The 10,239-nt window shown below is 48.6% G+C and overlaps 3 protein-coding genes across 3 annotated transcripts; all 3 read left to right on the forward strand.

The window, feature by feature from the left end:
• Positions 1–543: 543 nt before the first annotated feature.
• LOC138319822 (uncharacterized) lies at positions 544–4,665 on the forward strand. Its single transcript, XM_069262951.1, has 3 exons — positions 544–1,032; positions 2,600–3,538; positions 3,976–4,665. Exons 1-3 carry the CDS (start codon positions 544–546, stop codon positions 4,663–4,665), a joined length of 2,118 nt encoding a protein of 705 aa, XP_069119052.1.
• A 944-nt stretch (positions 4,666–5,609) lies between these two features.
• LOC138319823 (uncharacterized) lies at positions 5,610–7,667 on the forward strand. Its single transcript, XM_069262952.1, has 2 exons — positions 5,610–6,162; positions 7,186–7,667. Exons 1-2 carry the CDS (start codon positions 5,610–5,612, stop codon positions 7,665–7,667), a joined length of 1,035 nt encoding a protein of 344 aa, XP_069119053.1.
• A 1,049-nt stretch (positions 7,668–8,716) lies between these two features.
• Positions 8,717–9,319, forward strand: LOC138319824 (uncharacterized). Its single transcript, XM_069262953.1, has one exon. It carries the CDS (start codon positions 8,717–8,719, stop codon positions 9,317–9,319), a length of 603 nt encoding a protein of 200 aa, XP_069119054.1.
• Positions 9,320–10,239: the final 920 nt, after the last annotated feature.

Here is a 10,239-nt window from a genome sequence, read left to right on the forward strand (position 1 = left end):
AGTAGTGTCTCTGTAGTGGCTAGCTCACCTAGACAAAGTGTCCGGACGAGTAGTGTCGCTGTAGTGACTACCTCACCTAGACAAAGTGTCCGGACGAGTACTGTCTCTGTAGTGGCTAGCTCACCTAGACAAAGTGTCTGGACGAGTACTGTCTCTGTAGTGGCTACCTCACCTAGACAAAGTGTCTGGACGAGTAGTGTCTCTGTAGTGGCTACCTCACCTAGACAAAGTGTCTGGACGAGTAGTGTCTCTGTAGTGGCTACCTCACCTAGACAAAGTATACGGACGAGTACTGTCTCTGTAATGGCTAGCTCACTAGACAAAGTGTCTGTACAAGTACTGTCTCTGTAGTGGCTACCTCACCTAGACAAAGTGTCCGAAACGAGTACTGTCTCTGTATTGACTACCTCACCCAGACAAAGTGTCTGGACGAGTAGTGTCTCTGTAGTGGCTACCTCACCTAGACAAAGTGTCTGGACGATTAGTGTCTCTGTAGTGGCTACCTCACCTAGACAAATTATACGGACGAGTACTGTCTCTGTAATGGCTAGCTCACAGAGACAAAGTGTCTGTACAAGTACTGTCTCTGTAGTGGCTACCTCACCCAGACAAAGTGTCCGAACGAGTACTGTCTCTGTATTGACTACCTCACCCAGACAATTTGTCCGGACGAGTATTGTCGCTGTAGTGGCTAGCTCGCATAGACAAAGTGTCTGTACGAGTATTATCTCTGTAGTGGGTACCTCACCTAGACAAAGTATCCGGACGAGTAATGTCTCTGTAGTGGCTAGCTCACATAGACAAAGTGTCCGGTCGAGTAGTGTCGCTGTAGTGACTACCTCACCTAGACAAAATGTCCGGACGTGTAGTGTCGCTGTAGTGACTACCTCACCTAGACAAAATGTCCGGTCGAGTAGTGTCGCTGTAGTTACTACCTCACCTAGACAAAATGTCCGGACGAGTAGTGTCTATGTAGTGGCTACCTCAACAAGACAAAATGTGCTACCTCAACAAGACAAAGTGTCTGGACGAGTAGTGTCTCTGTAGTGACTACCTCACCTAGACAAAGTGTCTGGACGAGTAGTGTCTCTGTAGTGACTACCTCACCTAGACAAAATGTCTGGACGAGTAGTGTCTCTGTAGTGACTACCTCACCTAGACAAAGTGTCTGGACGAGTAGTGTCTCTGTAGTGACTACCTCACCTAGACAAAGTGTCTGGACGAGTAGTGTCTCTGTAGTGGCTACCTCACCTAGACAAAGTATACGGACGAGTACTGTCTCTGTAGTGGCTAGCTCACATAGACAAAGTGTCTGTACGAGTACTGTCTCTGTAGTGGCTACCTCACCCAGACAAAGTGTCCGGACGAGTACTGTCTCTGTATTGACTACCTCACCCAGACAATTTGTCTGGACGAGTATTGTCGCTGTAGTGGCTAGCTCACATAGACAAAGTGTCTGTACGAGTATTATCTCTGTAGTGGGTACCTCACCTAGACAAAGTGTCTGGACGAGTAGTGTCGCTGTAGTGACTACCTCACCTAGACAAAGTGTCGGGACGAGTAGTGTCTCTGTAGTGGCTACCTCACCTAGACAAAGTGTCTGGACGAGTAGTGTCTCTGTAGTGGCTACCTCACCTAGACAAATTATACGGACGAGTACTGTCTCTGTAATGGCTAGCTCACATAGACAAAGTGTCTGTACGAGTACTGTCTCTGTAGTGGCTACCTCACCTAGACAAATTATACGGACAAGTACTGTCTCTGTAATGGCTAGCTCACATAGACAAAGTGTCTGTACGAGTACTGTCTCTGTAGTGGCTAGCTCACCTAGACAAAGTGTCGGGACGAGTACTGTCTCTGTAGTGGCTAGCTCACATAGACAAAGTGTCTGGACGAGCGTGTCGCTGTAGTGGCTAGCTCACCTAGACAAAGTGTCTGGACGAGTACTGTCTCTGTAGTGGCTACCTCACCTAGACAAAGTGTCTGGACGAGTAGTGTCTCTGTAGTGACTACCTCACCTAGACAAAATGTCTGGACGAGTAGTGTCTCTGTAGTGGCTACCTCACCTAGACAAATGTACGGACAAGTACTGCCTCTGTAGTGGCTAGCTCACATAGACAAAGTGTCTGGGACGAGTAAGTGTCTCTGTAGTGGCTACCTCACCTAGACAAAGTGTCTGGACGAGTAGTGTCTCTGTAGTGACTAGCTCACCTAGACAAAGTGTCTGGACGAGTAGTGTCTCTGTAGTGACTACCTCACCTAGACAAAGTGTCTGGACGAGTAGTGTCTCTGTAGTGGCTACCTCACCTAGACAAAGTGTCTGGACGAGTACTGTCTCTGTAGTGACTACCTCACCTAGACAAAATGTCTGGACGAGTAGTGTCTCTGTAGTGGCTACCTCACCTAGACAAAGTGTCTGGACGAGTACTGTCTCTGTAGTGGCTACCTCACATAGACAAAGTGTCTGGACGAGTAGTGTCTCTGTAGTGGCTACCTCACCTAGACAAAGTGTCTGGACGAGTAGTGTCTCTGTAGTGACTACCTCACCTAGACAAAGTGTCTGGACGAGTAGTGTCTCTGTAGTGGCTACCTCACCTAGACAAAGTGTCTGACGAGTACTGTCTCTGTAGTGGCTACCTCACCTAGACAAAGTGTCTGGACGAGTAGTGTCTCTGTAGTGACTACCTCACCTAGACAAAGTGTCTGGACGAGTAGTGTCTCTGTAGTGGCTACCTCACCTAGACAAAGTGTCTGGACGAGTAGTGTCTCTGTAGTGGCTACCTCAAATAGACAAAGTGTCTGTACGAGTACTGTCTCTGTAGTGGCTACCTCACCTAGACAAAGTGTCCGGACGAGTAGTGTCTCTGTAGTGACTACCTCACCTAGACAATTTGTCTGGACGAGTAGTGTCGCTGTAGTGGCTAGCTCACATAGACAAAGTGTCTGTACGAGTACTGTCTCTGTAGTGGCTAGCTCACCTAGACAAAGTGTCGGGACGAGTAGTGTCTCTGTAGTGGCTAGCTCACATAGACAAAGTGTCTGGACGAGTAGTGTCTCTGTAGTGGCTACCTCACCTAGACAAAGTGTCTGGACGAGTAGTGTCTCTGTAGTGACTACCTCACCTAGACAAAGTGTCTGGACGAGTAGTGTCGCTGTAGTGACTACCTCACCTAGACAAAGTGTCTGGACGAGTAGTGTCTCTGTAGTGACTACCTCACCTAGACAAAATGTCTGGACGAGTAGTGTCTCTGTAGTGGCTACCTCACCTAGACAAATTATACGGACAAGTACTGTCTCTGTAATGGCTAGCTCACATAGACAAAGTGTCTGTACGAGTACTGTCTCTGTAGTGGCTAGCTCACCTATACAAAGTGTCGGGACGAGTACTGTCTCTGTAGTGGCTAGCCCACATAGACAAAGAGTCTGGAAGAGCAGTGTCGCTGTAGTGGCTAGCTCACATAGACAAAGTGTCCGGTCGAGTAGTGTCGCTGTAGTGGCTACCTCACCTAGACAAAGTGTCTGGACGAGTAGTGTCTCTGTAGTGACTACCTCACCTAGACAAAATGTCTGGACGAGTAGTGTCTCTGTAGTGGCTACCTCACCTAGACAAATTGTCTGGACGAGTAGTGTCTCTGTAGTGGCTACCTCACCTAGACAAAGTGTCTGGACGAGTAGTGTCTCTGTAGTGGCTACCTCACCTAGACAAATTATACGGACAAGTACTGTCTCTGTAATGGCTAGCTCACATAGACAAAGTGTCTGGACGAGTACTGTCTCTGTAGTGGCTAGCTCACATAGACAAAGTGTCGGGACGAGTACTGTCTCTGTAGTGGCTAGCCCACATAGACAAAGAGTCTGGAAGAGCAGTGTCGCTGTAGTGGCTAGCTCACATAGACAAAGTGTCTGGACGAGTAGTGTCACTGTAGTGGCTAGCTCACATAGACAAAGTGTCTGGACGAGTATTGTCTCTGTAAGGCTAGCTCACATAGACAAAGTGTCTGGACGAGTAGTGTCGCTGTAGTGGCTAGCTCACTTAGACAAAGTGTCGGGACGAGTAGTGTCGCTGTAGTGCCTAGCTCACCTAGACAAAGTGTCCGGACGAGTCCTGTCTCTGTAGTGGCTAGCTCACCTAGACAAAGTGTCTATACGAGTACTGTCTCTGTAGTTGCTACCTCACCTAGACAAAGTGTCTGGACGAGTAGTGTCTCTGTAGTGGCTACCTCACCTAGACAAAGTGTCTGGACGATTAGTGTCTCTGTAGTGGCTACCTCACCTAGACAAATTATACGGACGAGTACTGTCTCTGTAATGGCTAGCTCACAGAGACAAAGTGTCTGTACAAGTACTGTCTCTGTAGTGGCTACCTCACCCAGACAAAGTGTCCGAACGAGTACTGTCTCTGTATTGACTACCTCACCCAGACAATTTGTCCGGACGAGTATTGTCGCTGTAGTGGCTAGCTCGCATAGACAAAGTGTCTGTACGAGTATTATCTCTGTAGTGGGTACCTCACCTAGACAAAGTATCCGGACGAGTAATGTCTCTGTAGTGGCTAGCTCACATAGACAAAGTGTCCGGTCGAGTAGTGTCTCTGTAGTGACTACCTCACCTAGACAAAGTGTCCGGAGGACGAGTAGTGTCTGCTGTAGTGACTACCTCACCTAGACAAAATGTCCGGTCGAGTAGTGTCGCTGTAGTTACTACCTCACCTAGACAAAATGTCCGGACGAGTAGTGTCTATGTAGTGGCTACCTCAACAAGACAAAATGTCTGGACGAGTAGTGTCTCTGTAGTGACTACCTCACCTAGACAAAGTGTCTGGACGAGTAGTGTCTCTGTAGTGGCTACCTCACCTAGACAAAAGTGTCTGGACGAGTAGTGTCTCTGTAGTGACTACCTCACCTAGACAAAGTGTCTGGACGAGTAGTGTCTCTGTAGTGGCTACCTCACCTAGACAAAGTGTCTGGACGAGTAGTGTCTCTGTAGTGGCTACCTCACCTAGACAAAGTGTCTGGACGAGTAGTGTCTCTGTAGTGGCTACCTCACCTAGACAAAGTGTCTGGACGAGTAGTGTCTCTGTAGTGACTACCTCACCTAGACAAAATGTCTGGACGAGTAGTGTCTCTGTAGTGGCTACCTCACCTAGACAAAGTGTACGGACGAGTACTGTCTCTGTAGTGGCTAGCTCACATAGACAAAGTGTCTGGACGAGTAGTGTCTCTGTAGTGGCTAGCTCACATAGACAAAGTGTCTGGACGAGTACTGTCGCTGTAGTGGCTAGCTCACCTAGACAAAGTGTCTGGACGAGTAGTGTCGCTGTAGTGGCTAGCTCACCTAGACAAAGTGTCTGGACGAGTAGTGTCTCTGTAGTGGCTACCTCACCTAGACAAAGTGTCTGGACGAGTAGTGTGTCTGTAGTGACTACCTCACCTAGACAAAGTGTCTGGACGAGTAGTGTCTCTGTAGTGGCTACCTCACCTAGACAAAGTGTCTGGACGAGTAGTGTCTCTGTAGTGACTACCTCACCTAGACAAAATGTCTGGACGAGTAGTGTCTCTGTAGTGGCTACCTCACCTAGACAAATTATACGGACAAGTACTGTCTCTGTAATGGCTAGCTCACATAGACAAAGTGTCTGTACGAGTACTGTCTCTGTAGTGGCTAGCTCACCTAGACAAAGTGTCGGGACGAGTACTGTCTCTGTAGTGGCTAGCCCACATAGACAAAGAGTCTGGACGAGTAGTGTCTCTGTAGTGGCTAGCTCACATAGACAAAGTGTCTGGACGAGTAGTGTCGCTGTAGTGGCTAGCTCACATAGACAAAGTGTCCGGTCGAGTAGTGTCGCTGTAGTGGCTACCTCACCTAGACAAAGTGTCTGGACGAGTAGTGTCTCTGTAGTGACTACCTCACCTAGACAAAATGTCTGGACGAGTAGTGTCTCTGTAGTGGCTACCTCACCTAGACAAATTATACGGACAAGTACTGTCTCTGTAATGGCTAGCTCACATAGACAAAGTGTCTGTACGAGTAGTGTCTCTGTAGTGGCTACCTCACCTAGACAAAGTGTCTGGACGAGTAGTGACTACCTCACACCTAGACAAAGTGTCTGGACGAGTAGTGTCTCTGTAGTGGCTAGCTCACCTAGACAAAGTGTCTGGACGAGTAGTGTCTCTGTAGTGGCTACCTCACCTAGACAAAGTGTCTGGACGAGTAGTGTCTCTGTAGTGGCTACCTCACCTAGACAAAGTATACGGACGAGTAGTGTCTCTGTAGTGACTACCTCACCTAGACAATTTGTCCGGACGAGTAGTGTCTCTGTAGTGGCTACCTCACCTAGACAAAGTGTCTATACGAGTACTGTCTCTGTAGTGGCTACCTCACCTAGACAAAGTGTCTGGACGAGTAGTGTCGCTGTAGTGACTACCTCACCTAGACAAAGTGTCGGGACGAGTAGTGTCTCTGTAGTGGCTACCTCACCTAGACAAAGTGTCTGGACGAGTAGTGTCTCTGTAGTGACTACCTCACCTAGACAAAGTGTCTGGACGAGTAGTGTCTCTGTAGTGACTACCTCACCTAGACAAAGTGTCTGGACGAGTAGTGTCTCTGTAGTGGCTACCTCACCTAGACAAAGTGTCTGGACGAGTAGTGTCTCTGTAGTGACTACCTCACCTAGACAAAGTGTCTGGACGAGTAGTGTCTCTGTAGTGGCTACCTCACCTAGACAAAGTGTCTGGACGAGTAGTGTCTCTGTAGTGGCTACCTCACCTAGACAAAGTGTCTGGACGAGTACTGTCTCTGTAGTGGCTAGCTCACCTAGACAAAGTGTCGGGACGAGTAGTGTCTCTGTAGTGGCTAGCTCACCTAGACAAAGTGTCTGGACGAGTAGTGTCTCTGTAGTGGCTAGCTCACCTAGACAAAGTGTCTGGACGAGTACTGTCTCTGTAGTGGCTACCTCACCTAGACAAAGTGTCTGGACGAGTAGTGTCTCTGTAGTGACTACCTCACCTAGACAAAGTGTCTGGACGAGTAGTGTCTCTGTAGTGGCTACCTCACCTAGACAAAGTGTCTGGACGAGTAGTGTCGCTGTAGTGGCTACCTCACCTAGACAAAGTGTCTGGACGAGTAGTGTCTCTGTAGTGGCTAGCTCACCTAGACAAAGTGTCTGGACGAGTACTGTCTCTGTAGTGGCTACCTCACATAGACAAAGTGTCCGGACGAGTACTGTCTCTGTAGTGGCTAGCTCACATAGACAAAGTGTCTGGACGAGTAGTGTCGCTGTAGTGACTACCTCACTTAGACAAAGTGTCCGGACGAGTAGTGTCGCTGTAGTGGCTAGCTCACCTAGACAAAGTGTCTGGACGAGTAGTGTCTCTGTAGTGGCTAGCTCACCTAGACAAAGTGTCTGGACGAGTAGTGTCGCTGTAGTGACTACCTCACCTAGACAAAGTGTCCGGACGAGTAGTGTCGCTGTAGTGACTACCTCACCTAGACAAAGTGTCCGGACGAGTAGTGTCGCTGTAGTGACTACCTCACCTAGACAAAGTGTCCGGACGAGTAGTGTCGCTGTAGTGACTACCTCACCTAGACAAAGTGTCCGGACGAGTAGTGTCTCTGTAGTGGCTACCTCACCTAGACAAAGTGTCTGGACGAGAGATATGTCTCTGTAGTGGCTAGCTCACATAGACAAAGTGTTGGACGAGTAGTGTCTCTGTAGTGGCTACCTCACATAGACAAAGTGTCTGGACGAGTAGTGTCGCTGTAGTGGCTAGCTCACATAGACAAAGTGTCCGGACGAGTAGTGTCGCTGTAGTGGCTACCTCACATAGACAAAGTGTCTGGACGAGTACTGTCTCTGTAGTGGCTAGCTCACATAGACAAAGTGTACGGACGAGTACTGTCGCTGTAGTGGCTAGCTCACATAGACAAAGTGTCTGGACGAGTAGTGTCGCTGTAGTGGCTAGCTCACATAGACAAAGTGTCAGGACGAGTCCTGTCGCTGTAGTGGCTAGCTCACATAGACAAAGTGTCGGACGAGTAGTGTCGCTGTAGTGGCTACTCACATAGACAAAGTGTCGGACGAGTGTGTCGCTGTAGTGGCTAGCTCACATAGACAAAGTGTCCGGACGAGTGTGTCGCTGTAGTGGCTACCTCACATAGACAAAGTGTCCGGACGAGTAGTGTCCTGTAGTTGCTACCTCACTAGACAAAGTGTCCGGACGAGTACTGTCTCTGTAGTGGCTACCTCACATAGACAAAGTGTCCGGACGAGAGTAGTGTCTCTGTAGTGGCTACCTCACCTAGACAAAAGTGTCGGTACGAGTAGTGTCGCTGTAGTGGCTACCTCACCTAGACAAAGTGTCCGGACGAGATGTGCTCTAGACAAATGTCGCGAGTAGTGTCGCTGTAGTGACTACCTCACCTAGACAAAATGTCCGGTCGAGTAGTGTCGCTGTAGTGACTACCTCACCTAGACAAAATGTCCGGTCGAGTAGTGTCGCTGTAGTGACTACCTCACCTAGACAAAATGTCCGGTCGAGTAGTGTCGCTGTAGTGACTACCTCACCTAGACAAAATGTCCGGTCGAGTAGTGTCGCTGTAGTGACTACCTCACCTAGACAAAATGTCCGGTCGAGTAGTGTCGCTGTAGTGACTACCTCACCTAGACAAAATGTCCGGTCGAGTAGTGTCGCTGTAGTGACTACCTCACCTAGACAAAATGTCCGGTCGAGTAGTTGTCGCTGTAGTGACTACCTCACCTAGACAAAATGTCCGGTCGAGTAGTGTCGCTGTAGTGACTACCTCACCTAGACAAAATGTCCGGACGAGTAGTGTCGCTGTAGTGACTACCTCACCTAGACAAAATGTCCGGTCGAGTAGTGTCGCTGTAGTGACTACCTCACCTAGACAAAATGTCCGGACGAGTAGTGTCGCTGTAGTGACTACCTCACCTAGACAAAATGTCCGGACGAGTAGTGTCTCTGTAGTGACTACCTCACCTAGACAAAATGTCCGGACGAGTAGTGTCGCTGTAGTGACTACCTCACCTAGACAAAATGTCCGGACGAGTAGTGTCTCTGTAGTGGCTACCTCACCTAGACAAAGTGTCCGGACGAGTAGTGTCTCTGTAGTGACTACCTCAACAAGACAAAATGTCCGGACGAGTACTGTCTCTGTAGTGGCTAGCTCACATAAACAAATTGTCGGGACGAGTAGTGTCGCTGTAGTGACTACCTCAACAAGACAAAATGTCCGGACGAGTACTGTCTCTGTAGTGGCTAGCTCACCTAAACAAATTGTCGGACGAGTAGTGTCGCTGTAGTGGCTACCTCACTAGACAAAATGTCTGGACGAGTAGTGTCGCTGTAGTGGCTAGCTCACATAGACAAAGTGTCTGGACGAGTAGTGTCGCTGTAGTGGCTAGCCCACATAGACAAAGTGTCTGGACGAGTAGTGTCGCTGTAGTGGCTAGTTCACGTAGACAAAGTGTCTGGACGAGTATTGTCGCTGTAGTGGCTAGCTCACATAGACAAAGTGTCTGGACGAGTAGTGTCGCTGTAGTGGCTAGCTCACATAGACAAAGTGTCTGGACGAGTTGTGTCGCTGTAGTGGCTAGCTCATATAAACAAAGTGTCCGGACGAGTAGTGTCGCTGTAGTGACTACCTCACATAAGCAAAGTGTCCGGACGAGTAGTGTCGCTGTAGTGACTACCTCACATAGACAAAGTGTCCGGACGAGTCCTGTCTCTGTAGTGGCTACCTCACCGAGACAAAGTGTCTGTACGAGTAGTGTCTCTGTAGTGGCTACCTCACCTAGACAAATTATACGGACAAGTACTGTCTCTGTAGTGGCTATCTCACTTAGACAAAGTGTCCGGACGAGTACTGTCTCTGTAGTGGCTAGCTCACTTAGACAAAGTGTCCGGACGAGTTCTGTCTCTGTAGTGGCTAGCTCACATAGACTAACTGTCCGGACGAGTACTGTCTCTGTAGTGGCTACCTCAACAAGAGTGTCTGGACGATAATATATTATAGTGTGCGGAAAGAAGGACCATTTGAGAGTGTCAGTAGAAGTAGATATTTGCCTGAAATGTTGATTGTTTACTTTGCTTGTGTTGCTGACGATACGGACGAGAGTGTTTGTGGTAGGAACTGCTAAGTGACAGTGGATGATTTTGTAGAAAACTACTAGACGAGATTTTAGACGCCTTTGTGACAGTAGTGGCCAGTTGAGAGTATTAA

This window comes from Argopecten irradians, chromosome 3, assembly GCF_041381155.1.
Source record: "Argopecten irradians isolate NY chromosome 3, Ai_NY, whole genome shotgun sequence".
In the NCBI taxonomy this organism is placed as follows: Eukaryota; Metazoa; Mollusca; class Bivalvia; order Pectinida; family Pectinidae; genus Argopecten; species Argopecten irradians.